Genomic DNA, 22,156 nt, shown 5'->3' with positions numbered 1-22,156 from the left:
CGAACAGGCGCCGGAGTGTGGTGACTAAGGGCTTTTCACAGTAACTTCACTGCAGTGTTAATGTAAGCCTACTTGTGACAATAAAGATTATTATTATTATTAAATGTCAGCAGTTTATTCAGAAACAAACTGCTGCACCTGCTGGAAATCCGAAATAAACGCAGAAAATATTGGAAATACCCAAGAGGCCAGACGTTATCAGGACAGAGGGAGAAACAGATTTACTGTGTCTGCTCTCTGACCTGAAATCAGAAGCTGGAATATTTGTTGCACTCCTCCGTTACTGCCTGACTTGCTGAGTATTCCCAACACTTGCTGTTTTTATTACTCTTCAATCATGTCACCTCTTCAGGCCCCTCCTTCTTGCCGACGAGGGTTGGGTGGAATGTTGTGCCAGCACTTTTGCGGAGGCCACAGCGTTTTTTGCGACTGTTTCATTGCTAACGGTGGGATGATCCTCCGCAAGGCCCCAATCTTTTCTGAGGTCAGTGGTCTCGAGTCGACTTTGTCAGGACAGTCCCCCGGAACGTGCCCCACGTCTTGCTGCTGTCCACCTTCTCGGCTGTTGACACCCTGACAGGATCGTTGGCCTCGTCCATCGTTCCAGGCTTCATCCACCGATCGGGGTAATGTCCCTTACCGACACCGGAGGAAACTTGGTTTAGTTGATCGGTCACGGTGAGGTATCTGGGCGTGCACTGCCAGCTGCTTGGTGATGTAAGTGAGAGCTGAGAGCACAGTGGGACCCCCCCCCAGTAAGCCAGGCCCACATCTTGGGAGTGTGTGACTCCTGTCTCAAAACACCCCTATACACCCCGTTCATCCATCATGTCAAATAAAACAGCTTGTTGGTTCCTCATCTTTCGGCAGTGCTTTTTCAATCTCCCACCCAGAGAAATAAGGAGCACTTTAAAAGCAATTTGTACAGGAGATGGGGGCGTCGCTGGCAAGGCCAGCATTTATTCTCTTTACCTATTGTGTTTGTGAACCGCTGCAGCCCATGTGGTGTAGGTCCACCCACAGTGCTGTTAGGGAGGGAATTCAGGATTTTGACCCAGCGACAGTGAAGGAACGGCCATATATTTCCAAGTCAGGATGGTGAGTGGCTTGGAGGCAAACCTGCAGGTGGTGGTGTTCCCATGTACCCTCTGCCATTGTCTATCTTGGTCGTAGTGGTTTGGAAGGTGCTGTCGAAGGAGTTTTGGTGACATGCCACAGTGCGTCTTGTGGATGAATATAGAAACAGGAGTAGAACATTCAGCCCTTCCAACCTGTCCCGCCATTCAATGAGATCATGGCTGATCTGTGACCTAACTCCATGTTGGTCCAAGTCCCTTAATATCTTTGCTTAACAAAAATGTATCTATCTCAGATTTAAAGTTTTAAAAAATAAATTTAGAGTACCCAATTCATTTTTTCTAATTAAGTGGCAATTTAGCGTGGCCAATCATAAGACCATAAGACATAGGAGCAGAATTAGGCCACTTGGCCCATCGAGTCTGCTCCGCTATCCAATCATGGCTGATATTTTCTCATCCCCATTCTCCTGCCTTTTCCCCATAACCCCTGATCCCCTTATTAATCAAGAACCTATCTATCTCTGTCTTAAAGACACTCAGTGATTTGGCCTCCACAACCTTCTGCGGCAAAGAATTCCACAGATTGACCAGCCTCTGGCTGAAAAGAATTCCTCCTCATCTCTGTTTTAAAGGATCGTCCTTTTAGTCTGAGATTGTGTCCTCTGGTTCTACTTTTTCCGACAAGTGGAAACATCCTCTCCATGTCCACTCTATTCAGGCCTCACAGTATCTTGTACGTTTCAATAAGATCCCCTCTCATCCTTCTAAACTCCAACAAGTACAGACCCAGGATCCCCAACCGTTCCTCATACGACAAGTTCTTCATTCCAGGGATCATTCTTGTGAACCTCCTCTGGACCCTTTTCAAGGCCAACACATCCTTCCTTAGATACGGGGCCCAAAACTGCTCACAATACTCCAAACGGGGTCTGACCAGAGCCTTATACAGCCTCAGAAGTACATGCCTGGTCTTGTATCCACCTAGCCTGCACGTTTTTGGGTTGTGGGGGGGCGAAACCCACGCAAACACGGGGAGAGTGTGCAAACTCCACACTGATGTGGAGATGCCGGCGTTGGACTGGGGTGGGCACAGTCTTACAACACCAGGTTAAAGCCCAACATGTTTGTTTCAAAAACACTAGCTTTCGGAGCACTGCTCCTTCCTCAGGTGAATGGAGAGGCATGTTCCAGAAACATATATATAGACAAATTCAAAGATGCCAGACAATGCTTAGAATGCGAGCATTTGCAGGTAATCAAGTCTTTACAGATCCAGAGATAGGGGTAACCCCAGGTTAAAGAGGTGTGAATTGTCTCAAGCCAGGACAGTTGGTAGGATTTTGCAAGTCCAGGCCAGATGGTGGGGGATGAATGCAATGGGACATGAATCCCAGGTCCTGGTTGAGGCCGTACTCATGTGTGCGGAACTTGGCTATAAGTTTCTGCTCGGTGATTCTACGTTGTCGCGAGTCCTGAAGGCCGCCTTGGAGAACACTTACCCGGGAGATCAGAGGCTGAATGCCCTTGACAGCTGAAGTGTTCCCCGACTGGAAGGGAACATTCCTGCCTGGCGATTGTCGCGCGATGTCCATTCATTCGTTGTCGCAGCGTCTGCATGGTCTCGCCAATGTACCACGCTTCGGGACATCCTTTCCACACTGACAGTGACCCAGAGCCGGGATCGAACCTGGGACCTCGGCGCCGTGAGGCTGCAGGGCTAACCCACTGTGTCACCGTGCTGCCCGCAGATTTAAAGTTAACAACTGATGTGGCTTCAGCTGCTGTTTGTGGGAGAGAGTCCCAAATCTCTACCACCCTTTGAGTGAAGAGGTTCTTCCCGATATCTCTCCTGAATGTCTTGCCCTAATTTTTAGACTATGCCTCTCGAGTTTTAGAATCTCCAACTAGTGGAAATAGGTTTATAAAAAAATTAGAGTACTCAATTCTTTTTTTCCTCAATTAAGGGGTAAGTTTGTATGGCTAATCCACCTCCCCTGCACATCTTTGGGTTGTGGGGGCGAAACCCATGCAAACACGGGGAGAATGTGCAAACTCCACACGGACAGTGACCCAGAGCCGGGATCGAACCTGGGTACCTCAGCGGCGTGAGGCAGCAGTGCTAACCACTGCACCACCGTGTCACCTGGTGGAAATAGTTTATCTACCCTGACTTTCCCTCTTAATAACTTGAAGATTTCGGTCAGAGCACCCCTTAACTTCCTGAATTCTACCTAAAACAATTGCTAATTTGTGTAATCGCTCCTCCTAGTTTAACCCCTGTAAACCAGGTATCATTTTTGCAAACTATAGAAAGCATCCTATCTGGCTGCATCACAGCCTGGTATGGCAACTGTTCGGCCCAGGACCGCAAGGAACTTCAGAGAGTCGTGAACACCGCCCAGTCCATCACACGAACCTGCCTCCCATCCATTGACTCCCATCCACACTTCCCGCTGCCTGGGGAAAGCGGGCAGCATAATCAAAGAACCCTCCCACCCGGCTTACTCACTCTTCCAGCTTCTTCCATCGGGCAGGAAATACAGAAGGCTGAGAACAGCACACAAACAGATTCAAAAACAGCTTCTTCCCCACTGTCACCAGACTCCTAAACGACCCTCTTATGGACTGACCTCATTAACACTACGCCCTGTATGCTTCATCCGATGCCGGTGCTTATGTAGTTACATTGTATATCTTGTGTTGCGCTATTATGTATTTTCTTTTATTCCCTTTTCTTCCCATGTACTTAATGATCTGTTGAGCTGCTCGCAGAAATATACTTTTCACTGTACCTCAGTACACGTGACAATAAACAAATCCAATCCAATCCAACCCAACGATGCACTCCCTCCAAGGTCAAAGTATCCTTCCTAAAGTGGTGCCCAGAACTGCTCCAAGTGACTCCAAGTGGGGTCTAACCAGGGTTTTGTACAGTTGCAGCATAACCCCTGTGTCTTTATATTCCAATCCTCTGGATAAAAAGGCTAGCATTCCATTAGCCTTTTTGATTATTTTCTGTACTTGTTTGTGGCATTTTAAGGATCAATGCACCTGAACCTGCACGGTAGCACAGTGGTTAACACTGCGGCCTCACAGCGCCAGGTTCCAGGTTCGATTCCCGGCTTGGGTCACTGTCTGTGCGGAGTCTGCACGTTTTCCCCATGTCTGCGTGGGTTTCCTCCGGGTGCTCCGGTTTCCTCCCACAAGTCCCGAAAGACGTGCTTGTGAGGTGAATTGGACATTCTGAATTCTCCCTCAGTGTACCCGAACAAGCGCTAATAAAGATTATTATTATTAAGTCTCCCGATCTTATAAATGCAGGCATTCTTGCGGATTGACAGTTCTTATACATCTCTGTCTGTCGTGGTTGGAGGAATGGTAGTGGGCTCTGTCTCTGGTACTTGGTTATAATGATAATCATTAGTATCACTTGTGACATTAGTAAAGATAGTTATTTTATTATTAAGTAAGCTTACATTAGATCGAGAGGAGCTCCCGCTAGTGGCCACGATTTGCGGCACTTTCAGAGGTTCCCCGACTTTTCGATCCCCCCCCCCCCCCAAACTATTGACGGCCTTTGGGACCGTCACGGGCAGCTAGCGTGGCCGGTTTGAAAACCAGCGAAGGATCCCGCGTGGGTGTCGGGCGGCAGGTGCCGAGGCGTCGGGCCCAGCGCGCGGGCTCGAGGGGCTGAGCAGCGGGGGCAGAGCCAAGCGGGGGCCGAGGCGGGAGGCCCGAAGCCAGGGCGGGATGTAGAAGTGATGTCCCACGTCGCTGGCTCCCACCTAGAGCGTGCCGAGAAAGTTGAAATCCAGTCCCAGGGAAAGTCTGGAGGGATGCCAAAAAAGAAGAGAAGGAAGAAGTTTTAAATAAGCTTGGTGGAAAAACTTCCCCCCCCCCCCCCCCCCCCGGCCTTTGAAAAATTGACTGTTTTTCAAAGGAAAAAACGGATTGAAGAAGGACAGGAGGGTGAAGGTGGGAAAAGGGGAAAGAAAAAAAATGGAAAAACAATACGCAATATGCGAAAAGCAGCGTCGAAGAAGGGAGGAAACGCGGGTTCGCCGCTGAATGAGAAGACGAGCAAACGTGCTGACAGGATGGCGGAGGCCGAACTGCATGGTGGGGCCGCACTACTTACGGTGGAGAAGATGACCGAGGTGATGGCGGTAGAGCTGGAAAAACAGTTTGCGAGGCACATAGAGGCCTTGAGGAAGGAGACGGCGGCCGCATTGAAACCAGTGGTGGAGGAGGCGATCGCCCCAGTGAGGGTAGCTGTGGCAAAGGTATTGGCCGAGGTGAGAGAGCAGGGCGAGAAGATAAAGGAAGTGGAGGAGGCCGTGACACAGCACAGCGACCAGCTCACCTCGATAAGGGACGAGCTGCGGAGGGTGGTGGAGGTCAACAGAGGACTCCGAGCAAAGCTTGAGGCCTTGGAGAACCGCTCGAGGCGGCACAATTTGAGAATTGTGGGCTTGCCCGAAGGGACAGAGGGCCCAAGGTCAGCACAATACTTCGCTAAGAAGTTGGCGGAGCTGATGGGGGAGGGTGAGAACCCCTCCCAGCACGAAACCGAACGAGCTCATCGGTCATTAAGGCCGAAGCCCAAAGTGAACAAGCCGCCAAGAGCAGTAATTATCTGCTTCCATAAGTACTGCATTAAGGAGGAGGTGTTAAGCTGGGCGAAGCAGAAGCGCGAGGTGCTGTGGGATGGTGCTGGAGTTCGGATCTACCAGGGCTTGACGGTGGAGTTGGTAAAAAGACGAGCGGCGTTTGGGCGAGTGAAGGTGGCACTGTACAGAAAGGGAGTGCGATTTGGCATGGTATACCCGGCGAAGCTGAGGGTAACGTATGAGGCCAAAGACTTTTATTTTGAGACGGAGGAGGCGTTCGTGAGGGCAGAAGGCTTGGGACAGACGTGAGGAGCGGAGCTGGAAGAGAGACTGTGGACTGTGACTGGGGAGCTGGAAAATGTATAAATGCTACAACTTTCTGTTTACTGATGTGTATTGTAATTTACTTCTCTTTACATTATTATAGAGTTCAAGTTAATGGTTGGGTTGATTGACGTTCTGTGTTGCGACGGTTATATCTTAGTTTAGTGAATTGTATGGGTTGGATTGTTGTTTTGGTTTTTTTCTTTCTCTGGGACTGGGTGGGAGGGGACGGTATAGCGTGGCGGGGGGAGCCACCCGCGCTGGCTAACTCCTTGGCCGGGGGGAGCCACCCACGCTAGCTAACTCCTTGGCGGGGGGCCACCCATGCTAGCTAACCCCTTGGCGGGGGGCCACCCGCGCTAGCTAACTCCTTGGCGGGGGGCCACCCATGCTAGCTAACTCCTTGGCAGGGGAGCCACCCACGCTAGCTAACTCCTTGGCCGGGGGGAGCCACCCGCGCTAGCTAACTCCTTGGCGGGGGGCCACCCATGCTAGCTAACCCCTTGGCGGGGGGCCACCCGCGCTAGCTAACTCCTTGGCGGGGGGGCGGGGGGAGCCACCCGCGCTAGCTAACCCCTTGGCGGGGGAGCCACCCGCGCCAGCTAACTAAAGTCGGCTAGTGAACGGAGGTGAGGTGAGAGGAGGGCTGTGGACATTGGAGTCTGGTTAGCAGGTTTCGATGGGCCTACGAGGCGAGCGAGGGGAGGGGAAGGGATTGATGCTGGGAGATGTTTTTTAAAGAGGAAATGTAGGGGGGGTTCTAGGGAGGGGGGAAGGGGTTCAATGTTAATAACGGATAGGGACGGGTCAGGCTCATGGGGCAGGGCCCGGTGGTATGATGATGGTGGATAAGAAGGGTGGGGGGGATGGGAGATCCCCAGTTAGGACAGTCACGTGGAACGTGAGGGGGGTTAGGAGGACCGATCAAGAGGTCAAGGGTGCTTGTGCATCTTAAAAGCTTGAAAGCCGATGTGGCAATGCTGCAGGAGACTCACTTGAGGGTGAAGGACCAAGTGAGACTGAAAAAGGGCTGGGTTAGTCAGGTGTTTCACCTCTGAATTTGACGGAAGGGCTCGAGGGGTAGCGGTAATTGTCAGCAAAAGAGTACGCTTCCAGATGGAGAAGGTGGTGGCAGATCAGGGGGGTCGATATGTGACTGTGACAGGGGTGCTGGAGGGGAGGTTAGTGGCGCTGTTAAGTGTATACGGTCCCAATTGGGACGGTGTGGGATTTGCAAAGAAGGATGGCCCCATCCCCGACTTGGGCACACACAAGCTGATAGTGGGGGGGGGGGGGGGGGGGGGGACTGGAACTTGGTGCAGGAGCCAAGGTTGGACAGGTCACGGCCGCGCTCGCTGGTCCCATCGGGGGGGGGCCAAGGCATTGGCTGGGCTAATGGCAGAAATGGGAGGGGTGGCCCCTTGGAGGTTTCTGCACCCGAGGGAACGGGAGTACTCGTTTTTCTCAGCAGTCCATAAGGTATACTCGCGGATCGACTTTTTCATGGTGGGAAAGGCTTTGCTGGCTGGAGTCAAGGGTCGGAATACTCGGCAATTGCTGTGTCAGATCATGCTCCGCATTGGGTGGATATGGTACTGGGGAAGGGGGTAGTGCAGAGGCCGGGGTGGAAACTGGATGTGGGGCTTTTGGGGAACTAATTGTTTTGTGAGAAAATTGAAAAGGTAATTAAGGAATATGTAGGTTTCAACGGTACGGGTGAGGTGTCGAAGGCAGTTATCTGGGAGGTTCTAAGGCGGTGGTGAGGGGTGAGGTAATTTTGTTTAAGGCCAAGGTGGACAAAGAGGAGAGGTTGGAGCGGCAGAGGGTAATAGATGAGATGTTGGAGGGAGATAGGAGTTATGCAGAAGATGGGGACCCAGCGAAGCTGTAATGGAGGAAGGAACTATAGGCGAGCTTCGACCGACTGTCCACCAGGAAGGCGGTGCACCAACTGAGACGAGCGAGGGGTGCAGTTTATGAACATGCGTATGTTAGCAGGTCAGCTCTGGAGGGAAGCAGCAGCAAGGGAAATTATTCAGGTGAGGGATAGGGCAGGGAAGTTGGTGGTGGCTCCGGATCTGATTAACAAGGTTTTCGAGGAATTTTATGAAAGGTTGTACAGGTCAGAGCCACCTGGGAGAGACCGTGAGATGCAGGAATTTCTAGATGGGTTGGAGTACCCGAGGCTAGGGGAGGGGGGCAGGGCTACATTAGAAGGAGCGATAGTGGAGCAGGAGATAAAGGATGTGATTGGGAGGATGCAGTTGGGGAAGGTGGCAGGGCCGGATGGGTTTCCGGTGGAATATTATAAAAAATTAAAAGATAAGCTGGCACCCCTGATGGTTGGGATGTTTAAAGGGAAGGGAGTGCTGCCACAAACCTTGGGGCAGGCATGGATTTCACTGTTGCTAAAAAAAGATAAGGATCCGACGGAGTGTGGGTCGTATAGGCCCATATCACTTCTGAATGTGCACGCAAAGGTATTGGCGAAGGTACTGGCGGGTAAGCTGGAGGAGTGCCTCCCGAAGGTGATAGGTGAAGATCAGACGGTGTTCGTGAGAGAGAGACAGCTTTTTTCGAACATTAGGAGGGTTTTGAACGTCGTTATGGCACCGGCGCAAGGGAAGGAAATAGAAGTGGTTGTGGCATTGGCTGCTGAGAAGGCGTTTGACCGGGTAGAATGGGGGTACTTGATGGCAGTTCTGGAGCAGTTTGGGATTGGATCAAGATTTGTGAACTGGGTAAAGCTACTATATAAGGAGCCGGGGACGAGTGTCCGCACAAATAACATCAGCTCGAGATACTTTTCTCTCCGCCGTGGGACGAGGCAGGGACGTCCTATGTCCCCCTTGCTGTTTGCACTCGTGATTGAGACGTTGGCCATCGCATTAAGGAGTTTGGGAGCATGGAAAGGAATAGTGCGGGGGTGGGGGGGGGGGGGGGGGGGGGGGGGGGGGGGGGTAGAGCATAGAGTGTGTATGCCGACGACTTGCTGCTGTAAGTGTCGGAACCGAGTGTGTCGATAGGGGGAATATTGGAGCTACTGCGAGTATTTGGGTCTTTCTCGGGGTACAAGCTGAACAAGAACCTGGACAAGAGTGAGTATTTTGTGGTGTCTCGGGTGGGGACAGGGGTGGGACTGCTGCCATTCCGTACGGCAGGGACTCACTTTAGATACCTGGGGGTGCAGGTTGCCTGGAAGTGTGGGGAAGGGGGGGGATTCTTCGCAGGTACAATATTTCTAGTTTGGTGGGGAGAGTGAAAGCTGATTTGGCGAGGTGGGATGGTCTCCCTCTGTCACTGGCGGGTCGGGTACAGGCGGTTAAAATGAACGGGTTGCCGTGATTTCTGTTTATTTTTCAATGCCTCCCGATTTTCCTGCCAAAGGCTTTTTTCAGGGAGATTGAGGGAAGGATTACCTCACTCCTATGGGGAGGGAAGGTGGCCAGAGTTAGGAAAGATGCTGCTACAGAGGGGAAGGCAGGCAGGGGGTTTGGGTCTTCCGGACCTGATGTATTATTACTGTACTGGACGGCGAACGTGGAGAAGGTGCGGAGCTGGGTCAGAGGGGTTGATTCCCAGTGGGTCAGAATGGAGGAGAGTTTGTGCAGGGGGTCGGGACTGAAAGCACTAGCAACAGCGCCGCTCCCGATAGCCCCGGGGAAATACTCAGGGAGTCCGGTAATAATAGCTTCATTGAGAATTTGGAGGCAGTTTCGCCAACACTTCGGGTTGGGGGCAGGGTCAAGGGAAATGCCTGATTCGGGGGAACCACAGATTTGAGCCAGGGAGGTGGGATGGAAATTTTCGGAAATGGGAGGAGAAGGGGATTAAGACACTAAAAGATTTGTTTCTTAGGGGTCGGTTTGCAGGTTTGAAGGGGCTGGAACAGGGGGAAATGTTTAGATACATGCAGGTTCGAGATTTTGCCAGAAAGGAGATACAGAGCTGCCCGGTGGAGCCGGCCTCCACATTGCTGGAGGAGGTGCTGACGTGGGACTAGAGAAGCGGGTAGTGTCAGCGGTTTACGGAGATATTTTGGAAGAGGAGAAGGCACCACTGGAAGGAATCAAAGCAAAGTGGGAGGAAGAGTTGGGAGAGGTTATAGAGGAGGGGGTCTAGTGTGAGGTGCTCTGGAGAGTGAATGCCTCCACCTCATGTGCGAGGTTGGGGCTGATACAACTGAAGGTGGTGTACAGAGCACACCTCACGCGGGCAAGGATGAACCGGCTCTTTGAAGGAGTAGAAGATGTGTGTGAGTGTTGCGGGGGGTGGGGGGGGGGGGGGGGGGGGGGGGGGGCGCTAATCACATTCATATGTTTTGGTCCTGCCCAAAGCTAGAGGATTACTGGAAGGAGGTTTTTAGGGTAATTTCCAAGGTGGTGCACGTGAAACTGGACCCAGGCCCTCGAGAGGCCATATTCGGGGTGTCGGACCAGCCGGGGTTGGAAACGGGTGCGGTGGAAGATGTTGTAGCCTTCGCCTCGTTGATCACCCGAAGTTGGATCCTGATGGGATGGAGAGCAACCTCTCCACCCTGTGCCCTGGCGTGGCGGGGGGACCTGTTGGAATACTTGACCTTAAGAAAGTTGAGTTTGAACTGAGGGGAAGGACGGACGGGTTCTACAAGTCATGGGCATTATTCATTATGCACTTTCAAGAACTGGATAACATCGAACATTAGTGGGGGGGGGGGGGGGGGGGGGGGGGGGGTTGTGGGGGAGGGGGGATGTGTATATTAAGGATGATATGGGTAATCCCTGATTCCTTTTTGTCATTTGTTTATGTAAACATGCGGGCTGATGTTTGGGGTTTGGTTGGAGGATGGGATCGTTGTTATTGTTATGGGGATTGACATATTTGTTACTGATTATTGTTTATTGTTGGTGAATGTAAATTCGGGAGAAAATGTGAAAATGGAGGAGAATAAAAATATATTTAAAAAAAGTAAGCTTACATTAATACTGCAAAGAAATTACTATGAAAAGCCCCTGGTTGCCACACAACGAGCGCCAGTTCGGGTACACTATCTGTTTCTATTTGTTTTGGCGCTCCTTCGACTTGATGCAAGATCAGTTTGTTAATTGAGATTGATGGATTTTTGTTAGGTTACGGAGGGTAACGGGTCAAAGGCAGGGACATGGGGAGCAGATCAGCTGTGATCTCATGGGATGGCAGAACAGACCCGAGGGGCTGAATGGCCTGTTCCTATATTGATCGTGCAGAGGCTTACGTCTTTGCTTTTCGAGTAGCTCAAGATGTCTTGTGCTGGGTTACAGATTCTTATTCACAGCAAGCAGTGATGCTCATTGTCAGAGCTGAGTGCTGCAACATTGGCCTCCGCTTCAGGCTGTGTGGAAAGTTCATTCCTGTGGTATGAGGATATGGAGAGCACGCTGCCCTGTGTGCACTGCATGATTTATTTACCTTTACAGTCTGGATGTGATTAGTGATTTAAATGTGAGGATTTCTTCAGCAACAAGAGAAGGCCAACAACAGGCTCAATACTGAGCTCACAGACTGCAGGGAGCCAGTCAAACTCCTATTCAGAGCGTCTGATTAAAAAGGTGTCTGTGACTGAGTTGGAGTTCAGAGCAGTAAGTGTTGAGCGTTTACCCAGTATAACAATCAGCTCAGGCTCACTTGCAAGTCAGTGAGGGATACAAAGCTTATTCTCTCTAATTTCTATCTCTGTCTACCTCTCTCTCTGTCTGCGTCTCTCTGTCTGCTTCTCTCTCTCTCTCTCTCTCTCGTGCTCTCCCTGCTTCTCTACATCACTCTTTTTCTCTCTCTCTTTTTTTCTCCTTCTGCCTGCTCTCCCTGTCTGCTTCTCACTCTTTCTGACTGGCCTCTTTCTGACTGGTTTCTCTCTGTCTGCTCGTCTCTCTGACTGCTTCTCCCTGTCTGCTTCTCCCTCTCCCTGTCTGCTTCTCACTCTTTCTGACTGGCCTCTTTCTGACTGGTTTCTCTCTGTCTGCTCGTCTCTCTGACTGCTTCTCCCTGTCTGCTTCCCCCTCTCCCTGTCTGCTTCTCTTTTTCCCTGTCTGCTTCCCTCTCTCCCTGTCTGCTTCTCCCTCTCCCTGTCTGCTTCCCTCTCTCCCTGTCTGCTTCTCCCTCTCCCTGTCTGCTTCCCTCTCTCCCTGTCTGCTTCTCCCTCTCCCTGTCTGCTTCCCTCTCTCCCTGTCTGCTTCTCCCTCTCCCTGTCTGCTTCCCTCTCTCCCTGTCTGCTTCCCCCTCTCCCTGTCTGCTTCTCTTTTTCCCTGTCTGCTTCCCTCTCTCCCTGTCTGCTTCTCCCTCTCCCTGTCTGCTTCCCTCTCTCCCTGTCTGCTTCTCCCTCTCCCTGTCTGCTTCCCTCTCTCCCTGTCTGCTTCTCCCTCTCCCTGTCTGCTTCCCTCTCTCCCTGTCTGCTTCTCCCTCTCCCTGTCTGCTTCCCTCTCTCCCTGTCTGCTTCTCCCTCTCCCTGTCTGCTTCCCTCTCTCCCTGTCTGCTTCTCCCTCTCCCTGTCTGCTTCCCTCTCTCCCTGTCTGCTTCTCCCTCTCCCTGTCTGCTTCTCCCTCTCCCTGTCTGCTTCCCTCTCTCCCTGTCTGCTTCTCCCTCTCCCTGTCTGCTTCCCTCTCTCCCTGTCTGCTTCTCCCTCTCCCTGTCTGCTTCCCTCTCTCCCTGTCTGCTTCTCCCTCTCCCTGTCTGCTTCCCTCTCTCCCTGTCTGCTTCTCCCTCTCCCTGTTTGCTTCCCTCTCTCCCTGTCTGCTTCTCCCTCTCCCTGTCTGCTTCTCCCTCTCCCTGTCTGCTTCCCTCTCTCCCTGTCTGCTTCTCCCTCTCCCTGTCTGCTTCCCTCTCTCCCTGTCTGCTTCCCTCTCTCCCTGTCTGCTTCCCTCTCTCCCTGTCTGCTTCTCCCTCTCCCTGTCTGCTTCGCTCTCCCTGTCTGCTTCCCTCTCTCCCTTCTGCTTCCCTCTCTCCCTGTCTGCTTCCCTCTCTCCCTGTCTGCTTCCCTCTCTCCCTGTCTGCTTCCCTCTCTCCCTGTCTGCTTCCCTCTCTCCCTGTCTGCTTCCCTCTCTCCCTGTCTGCTTCCTTGTCTCTGCCTCCCCTGCCGATCACCACCCACCCCTACCTCTGCGCGTGTGTGGGCATGTGCGTGTGTGTGTGTGTGTGTGTGTGTGAAGCTCTCTGACTGTTGCTCAGACGGTGTTGGGATAAATTGCTGTGTTTTCTGAGCTATTTCAGATGCAGCTGAGGAAGGAGAAGGACAAGTTAGGCATTGGATTATTTTTGATTGCTGAACGAGATGATCTCATTTAGAACCTTGATCGGCTTCAGAAAATCTGGATGCTCCAGATTAGATTTTGTTTTAAATTTAGTTTTCTCTCTGGGGCCTCCGCTACCATTGATTTCAGACTGAAAGGTGAGGTTTGTTTAATTTGACAGACGCAAGTGTTTGGAGAATTGAGATCTAATTAATATCTGAGTCACACGAGGAGAATTAAAAATCGCCGGAAGTTGGTTGATGAAAATGCGCTGCACTTTTGTACAAGAATATAGTGAATGATATTGTCACCTTTCCCAGTAAGCCACCACAGGGGCTGGTTTAGCTCACTGGGCTAAATCGCTGGCTTTTAAAGCAGACCAAGCAGGCCAGCAGCACGGTTCGATTCCCGTACCAGCCTCCCCGGACAGGCGCCGGAATGTGGCGACTAGGGGCTTTTCACAGTAACTTCATTGAAGCCTACTCGTGACAATAAGTGATTTTCATTTCATTTTTCAAGTTACTGTAAAAGCCCCGAGTCGCCACATTCCGGCGCCATTTCAAGTAAAACCTGCAGGGTTGGTAAATCGCAGCAATATAACTGCTAACTGCTTGGGATTTCTTCAGATCAGTGGCTGTACGGGGAGTGTGTGACCAGCTTCAGGGAAGAGGCGGCAAAAAGGATGTTACTCGTTCGACTTCCGTCTCCTGACCTTGCCCGGAAAAATGACACGGCCAAAGAGGAGGCAGAGCAACGAGCAGCAGGTAATGGGACGGTCTAGATTTCCCGGCGCAATTAAAGTCCAGGGAGGAACGGCAAGCCGCTTGGCAGTTATCCTACTTTCTGTGTTAATGATTGTCGCACTCGCTGGCTCTTTGCTTAGTTAACTTCTTCAACTCAGTCCCATCAGTTGTAAAACAAACTGACACAGCACACCAGGGGGTCAGCTGGTACACTGCGTCCATACTGGCTCTTTGAAGGAGCTATCAAACTATTTATTCTTTCAGAGGACGTCGCTGGCTGGACCAGCATTTGTTGCCCACCCCGAATTGCCCGTGAACTCAGTGGTTTGCTAAGCCATTTGAGTCAACTAAATTGCTGTGGGTCTGGAGTCACATGTAGGCCAGACCAGGTAAGGACGGCAGATTTCCTTCCCTGAAGGACATGAATAAACCAGATGGGTTTTATCACAATCGATAGAACTAGAGCAGGGTTCGTCAAACTTTTTTTCCGGGGCTCCCATTTTTACCAACCGGCCAACCTTCGCGACCCACGCCGGCCGACCTGCGCGACCCACGCCGGCCGACCTGCGCGACCCACCATTTTCTCTGACCTTATTTGCTGCTGACAAAAATGGAGGAAATGGTTTTGGGTCCCTTTGGCCCTCGTACACGCTCCTCCAATGGAACCTGTTGGATGAAGGTGAAGCCTTCCCGTGTTGGAAAGTATGGAGTCTCCATCTGTCCAAAGTTCTCCATTTTTTTCCTGTAAAATTTTACCAAATAAACCCCCCCCCCCGAACTTGTAAAAAAAAAATTAACAAAATAAGTTAAAAAAATAAAAATAAAATGAATGAATAAACTGAATAAAAACCCTCCGAACTTGGAAAACAAAAAGCTGCGACCGTTTTTTAAAAATGCTGCCGTAGTGCGCATGCGTGCCGATAATCTAGTACGCATGCACAGTGCGGCCACTTTTTTTTAAAACGGTCGCAGCTTTTTGTTTTCCAAGTTCGGGGGGGGGGGGTTTATTCAGTTTATTCATTCATTTTATTTTTATTTTTATCATTTATGTTATTCATTTTTTTTTAACAAGTTCACAGTTGTAAGCATGAGTGCCGATGATCTAGCACGCATGCGCAGTGCGGCCAATTTTTAAATACATGTTCGCAGCCATTTTGAAGGCCGCTTGCAGCCGGCGTTATTAACAGCCGGCTGCTGCGGCTATTGCACGCAGGTTTGCGCGATCGGGAGCGCCGTGACAGACGCCTCCGTGACCCTCCCGAGGGTCGTGCCCCCGAGTTTGACGATGCCTGAACCAGAGACATAGCTGCTAGACTGGGACTGCAGCAGGTGATGAGAGAACCAACAAGAGAGAAAAACATACTTGACCTCATCCTCACCAACCTGCCTGCTGCAGATGCATCTGTCCCAGGCAGTATCGGTAAACGTGACCACCGCCCAGTCCTTGTGGTGACAAAGTCTTGTCTTCACACTGAGGATACCGTCTATCGTGTTGTGTGGCACTACCACAGAGCTAAATGGGGTAGACTTCGAACAGAGTAACTCTAGACTGGGCATCCATGTGGGTCACCAGCAGAATTGTGTTCAACCACAATCTGTAACCTCATGGCCCGGCATATCCCCCACTCTACCATTACCACCCAGCCAGGGGATCAACCCTGTTCAATGAAGAGTGCAGGAGAACATGCCAGGAGCAACATCAGGCAGACCGAAAAATGAGGTGTTCACCTGGTGAAGCTACAACACAGCACGACCTGTGTGCCAAACAGCATTAGCAGCAAATAACAGACAGAGCTAAGCGATTACACACCAACGTATCAGATCTAAGCTCTGCAGTCCTGCCACATCCAGCTATGAGTGGTGGCGGACAATTAAACAACTCACTAGAGTAGGCTCCACAAATATCCCCATCCTCAATGATGCATGAGCCCAACACATCTGTGCAAAAGATAAAAGTTAAAAAAAAATAAATTTAGAGCACCCAATTCACTTTTTCCAATTAAGGGGCAATTTAGCCTGGCCAATCCACCTAACCTGCACATCTTTGGGTTGTGGAGGCGAAAACCCATACAAACACGGGGAGAATGTGCAAACGCCACACAGACAGTGACCCAGAGCCGGGATCGGACCTGGGACCTCGGCGCCATGAGGCAGCAGTGCTAACCACTGCGCCACCGTGCTGCCCCAAAAGATAAAGTTGAAGCATTCGCAACAATCTTCAGCCAGAAGTGCCAAGTAGATGATCTATCTCGGTCTCCTTCATAGATCGCCTTCATCATGGATGTCAGTCTTCAGCCAGTACAATTCACTCCAGCCGTAAGAAATGGCTGAAGGCACTGGATACTGCAAATCTGACAATGTTCCGGCAATAGTCCAGAAGTCTTGTGCTCCAGAACTTGCCGCACCCCTAGCCAGGCTGTTCCAGTACACCTACAACACTAACATCTACCCGGTAATGTGGAATATTGCCCAGGTGAGTCCTGTACACACAAAGCTGGACAAATCGAACCTGGCCAATTACCACCACACCAGGTTTAGGTTCCGCCAGGGTCACTCCGCTCATGACCTCATTACAGCCTTGGTTCAAACATGGACAAAAGAACTGATCTCCAGAGGTGAGGTGAGAGTGACTGCCCTTGACATCAAGGCAACATTTGGCCGGGTGTGACATCAAGGAGCCCTCGCAAAACTGGAGTCAATGGGAATTGGGGAAAACGCTCCGCTGGTTGGAGTCATACCCGGCACAAAGGAAGATGGTTGTGTTGGTTGGAGGTCAATCATCTCAGCTCCAGCACATCACTGCAGGTGTTCCTCAGGATTGTGTCCTTGGCCCAACCATCTTCAGCTGCTTCATCAATGCCCTGACTTCTATCAGGAGGTTGAAAGTGGGGTTATTTGCAGTTGACTGCACAATCTTCATCAGCACCATTTGCGACAACTCAGATAATGAAGCAGTCCATGTCAAAATGCCGCAGGACCTGGACAATATTCAGGCTTGGGCTGACACATGGCAAGTAATGTTCATGCTGCACAAATGCCGGGCAATGACCATCTCCAAGAAAGAATCCAACTGTCGTTCTTTGACATTCAATGGCATTACCATCGCTGAATACCCCACTATCAACATTCTGGGGTTACCATTGATCAGAGGGCGAACTGAAATAGCCATATAAATACTGTGGCTACAAGAGCAGGTCAGAGGCTAAGAATTCAGTGCCCCACCCCAAGCCTGTCCACCATCTACAAGGCACAAGTCAGGAGTGTGATGGAATACTCTCCACTTCCCGTACCAGCCTCCCCGGACAGGCGCCGGAATGTGGCGACTAGGGGCTTTTCACAGTAACTTCATTGAAGCCTACTTGTGACAATAAGCGATTTTCATTTCACTTGCTTGGATGAGTGCAGCTCCAACAACACTCAAGAAGCTCAACACCATCCAGGACAAAGCAGCTCCTCTTGATTGCTCCTCCTTCCACAAACATTCAAACCATCCAACACCGACGCACAGTGGCAGCCGTGTGTACCATCTACAAGATGCACTGCAGGAACTCACCAAGGTTCCTTAGGCAGCACCTTCCAAACCCACGACCACCACCATCTAGAACGACAAGGGCAGCAGATAACTGGGAACCCCACAACCTGGAGATTCCTCTCCCAAATCACTAACCACCCTGACTTGGAAACATATCGCCGTTTCTTCACTGTCGCTGGGGCAAAATCTTGGAACTGGAACTCCCTCCCTAACAGCGCTGTGGGTATACCTACACCATATGGTTTGATTTGATTTGATTTATTATTGTCACATGTATTAGTATACAGTGAAAAGTATTGTTTCTTGCATGCTGTACAAACAATGCATACCGTACACAGGGAAGGAAGGAGAGACTGCAGAATATAATGTTACAGTATGTCCTGGGTACATGGGCTTCTTAATTATGCTGGCTGCCTTTCCGAGGCAGCGGGAATTATAGATAGAGTCAATGGATGGGAGGCTGGTTTGCGTGATGGATTGGGCTACATTCACGACCATTTGTAGTTTCCTGCGGTCTTGGGCAGAGCAGGCTCCATACCAAGCTGTGAGACAACCAGAAAGAATGCTTTCTGTGGTGCATCTGTAGAAGTTGGTGAGAGTCATAGCTGACATGCCAAATTTCCTCATTCTTCTGAGAAAGTAGAGTCGTTGGTGGGCTTTCTTAACTATAATGTCGGCATGGGGGGACCAGGACAGGTTGTTGGTGATCTGGACACCTAAAAACTTGAAGCTCTCGACCCTTTCTGCTTCGTTCCCATTGATGTAGATAGGGGCATGTTCTCCACTACTTCCTGAAGTCGATGATAATCTCCTTCATTTTATTGACATGGAATGCAGCGGTTCAATAAGGCAGCTCACCATAACCTTCTGAAGGGAAATTAGGGATAGGCAATACATGCTGAGGGGGGGGGGGGGGGGCACTGGTGGATGGCGTGTTTGACGACTGTGATATTAATTATGCTGATGTTTTCTTTGTTGATGGGATGTGGGTGTTGCTGGCTGGGGGAGCATTTATTGTCCATCCCTAATGGCCTTGAGAAGGTGGTGGTGATAATGATAAGCTTTATTATTGTCACAAGTAGGCTTACATTAACATTGCAATGAAGTAACTGTGAAAATCACCTAGTCGCCACACTCCGGCGCCTGTTCGGGTACATAGAGGGAGAATTCAGAATGTCCGATTCACCTAACAAGTACATCTTTCGAAACTTGTGGGAGGAGACCGGAGCACCCGGAGGAAACCCACGCAGACACGAGGAGAACATGCAGACTCCGCACAGACAGTGACCCAAGCCGGGAATCAAACCTGGGACCCTGGCACTGCGAAGCAACAGTGCTAACCACTGTGCTACATGGTGAGCTAACCGTGGTGTAGGTACACCCACAGTGCTGTTGGGAAGGGAGTTCCAGGATTTTGACCCAATGAAGGAACAGTGATCTATTTCCAAGTCAGGGTGGTGTGTCTTGAAAGGAAACTTGGGTGGTAGTGTTCCCATCAACCTGCTGCCCTTGTCTTTCTAGGTGGCAGAGGTTGTGGGTTGGAAGGTGATGTCAGGGGAGCCTGGGAAAACCTGGCTGTTCTTGACCCAGTGGTAGTGTGGGAGTCAGTACAGCACAGGACCAGGCCCTTCGGCCCTCCACGTCGGTCACTGCTGCTGGACATCTTAGCCATTCAAAGGCACAGGAAGGGATTGTGAGAACTAACCTTTGCAGAAGCCTCTGCTTTGCCAAGACTTCCCAATTCAGCTGAGTCTTTGGCAAGCTGTTGGACAGGATGGAGTTTTGGCCTTGTCCATGCCGAATGTCCATCTCACCACCAACTCGGTGGTGGTCAGCAGCGATCTTAACTTCTATTCATTCTTAAGTTGAGAGGCCAATACCGGAATTTGTTGCCAATCCCTCGTTGTCCTCTAGAAGGTGCTGGTGAGCTGTTTTGTGAATCGCTACAATCCCCGTTGACGTCGATGTACCTTCTGTGCTTATTTTTCTGCAGTTCTTTGCTCAGCCACTTGAGGGGGCAATTGCGGGTCCCATTGCTGAGGGTCTGGAGTCACATATGGGCCAGGCTGGGTCAAGATGCCCGTGAAGGGCATGAGCGAATCAGATGGATGGTTATGACCATCTGGAGAGTTTCAGGATCACTATGCCTGAGATTGGCTGTTATTATTTATTAATTGAACTGAGTGGGATTTGAACGGCTGTCTCCCTCTGGATTACTGGTCCACTAACATTTCCATTATGCTGCCCTCCTAGCCTAAAATACAAATGCCAGAAATGCGATTCTATTCAACACCCGAGAGGTTTGCAACTCGAATGCAGCACCTCAGACTGCCCAGCGGCAACCCAGACTGCATGGCGCCCTCCGCCATGGCGCTAATGACGATGCGCAGAGAACCTCTCCCCCTGTCCGATCCCCCTCGTGGACATTTAGAGGCTAGATTCCCCTGCAAGGACTGAAAAGGAGAGGGAGATCTGGAACAGCTGGCCTCGCTGTTGCCAGCTATTGTTTGCGTGAATGTATGTGTCAGCGTTGTAACAAGAACAGAGTTTTCTCTCCCTCCAGATACTGCCAGACCCGCTGAGTTTTCCCAGCATCCTCTGTTATGTTTCAGTGCTGGCTACTCTGAGGAGTCAGTAAGTATCCTGGGCGCATATGGTGTTCAGGGTAAGATCCTGGCATGGATAGAGGATTGGCTGACTGGCAGAAGGCTGAGAGTGGGGATAAAGGGGTCTTTTTCAGGATGGCAGCCGGTGACTAGTGGTGTGCCTCAAGGGGTGGGTGCTGGGACCACAACTTTTCACAATATACATTAATGATCTGGAAGAAGGAACTGGAGGCACTGTTGCTAAATTTGCAGATAATACAAAGATCTGTAGAGGGACAGGTAGTATTGAAGAAGTAGGCAGGTTGCAGAAGGATTTGGACAGGCTGGGAGAGTGGGCAAAGAAGTGGCAGATAGAATACAACATGGAAAAGTGTGAAGTTATGCACTTTGGAAGGAGGAATGGAGGCATAGACTGTTTTCTAAATGGAGAAATGCTTAATAAATCAGAAGCGCAAAGGGACTTGGGAGTCCTTGTTCACGATTCTCTTAATATTAACGTGCAGGTTCAGTCGGCAGTTAGGAAGGCAAATGCAATGTTAGCATTCATGTCGAGAGGGCTAGAATACAAGACCAGGGATGTAGTTCTGAGGCTGTAAAAGGCTCTAGTCAGACCCCATTTGATGTATTGTGAGCAGTTTTGGGCCCCGTATCTAAGGGAGGATATGCTGGGAAAGGGTCCAGAGAAGGTTCACAAGAATGATCCCTGGAATGAAGAACTTGTCGTATGAGGAATGGTTGAGGACTCTGGGTCTGTACTCATTGGAGTTTCAAAGGATGAGGGGGGATCTTATTGAAACTTACAGGATACTGCGAGGCCTGGATTGAGTGGACGTGGAGAGGATGTTTCCACTTGTCAGAAAAACTAGAATCAGAGGACGCAATCTCAGACTAAAGGGATCCTTTAAAACTGAGATGAGGAGGAATTTCTTCAGCCAGAGGGTGGTGAATCTGTGGAACTCTTTGCCGCAGAAGGTTGTGGAGGCCACATCACTGAGTGTCTTTAAAACAGAGATAGATAGGTTCTTGATTAATAAGGGGATCAGGGGTTATGGGGAGAAGGCAGGAGAATGGGGATGAGAAAATATCAGCCATAATTGAATGGCGAAGCAAACTCGATGGGCCGAGAGGCCTCATTCTCCGTCTATGTCTTATGGTCTTGCATTCCTCTCCTTTGGGGGAGCATGTGCCTGAGGCTCTTTGGCTTGAGTGTCGGCTGGAGGGCCAATGCCTCCTGGCTGATCCTGAGCCTTCAGAGTGAATGAGGTAATTGAACCTCTTTCTGCAGACCCCATGGAATTTCTCACAGTGGCAAAAAAAGCTTGATCGAGGCCTGCTTGTTGTGGGGAGCGCTGGTCCCCACTTGCCTTCTCCGGAAGGAGGTCATCACACCCTGCCTTGACAAAGTCTCTCTGTGAAATGAGGGGCAGCTCGACTCTGGCTTTCCAGGCCAGCTGTTCCATCAATTAGTACTGCAAGCAATTTGCCGGGTAAAACAGCAGTCACAGGAATGGCGGACGCTGTGGGTTTAAGTTGGGCCCTCTCTCACTTCTGCTCCTGCCTCCATTCCCTGTCGAGGAAGGGCAGGTTGACCCAGAATGTTCCGTCACCATTCTTGGAAAAACGACTGGTGACAATGTTCACATGCCAGCACATTTGGACTGAGCCCTCATTATTGGAGTTACATGCTGACCGGTTTGCCAGTAGCTGCTTGGGTGAGCTGGTGAGGAAAGTTGGAAGGGGGGGGAGGAAAGTTGGAGGGGGGGGGGGGGGGGGGGGGGGGGGGGCGGTGAAAATAGCTTTGTAATAATTTGGATTGGTGTTAATTTGACGAGAAATTGAAGCTCATTAACACTATTTGGATCTCATTATGGATGCTAATTAACACAAGTGTATTAATTGCTGTGGAAAGTTGATTGTAATTGATCTTCGCAGTGCATCACAGCGATGAGCTCAATGCAAAAGCTACGCTGTGGATACCATTTAGTTTGATGAAAAAGCATAAGTCAGTCAGAATGTGCTAT

At 50.6% G+C, this 22,156-nt stretch overlaps 1 protein-coding gene across 2 annotated transcripts in view; it reads left to right on the top strand.

The window, feature by feature from the left end:
* The window catches only part of samd13 (sterile alpha motif domain containing 13), a 63,616-nt gene that overhangs the window by 27,240 nt on the left and 14,220 nt on the right, over nt 1-22,156 (top strand). Inside the window, exon 5 of one of the 2 annotated variants that reach the window (XM_038793666.1) lies at nt 13,881-14,018. The exons of the other annotated variant lie outside the window; for it this stretch is intronic. Coding sequence (XP_038649594.1) covers nt 13,881-14,018 — 138 coding nt within the window. The remainder of the gene's footprint in view (nt 1-13,880; nt 14,019-22,156) is intronic. 2 annotated transcript variants of the gene reach the window in all.

Source organism: Scyliorhinus canicula, chromosome 4, assembly GCF_902713615.1.
Source record: "Scyliorhinus canicula chromosome 4, sScyCan1.1, whole genome shotgun sequence".
Lineage (NCBI taxonomy): Eukaryota > Metazoa > Chordata > Chondrichthyes > Carcharhiniformes > Scyliorhinidae > Scyliorhinus > Scyliorhinus canicula.
This window is presented reverse-complemented; position numbering and strand designations above follow the sequence as displayed.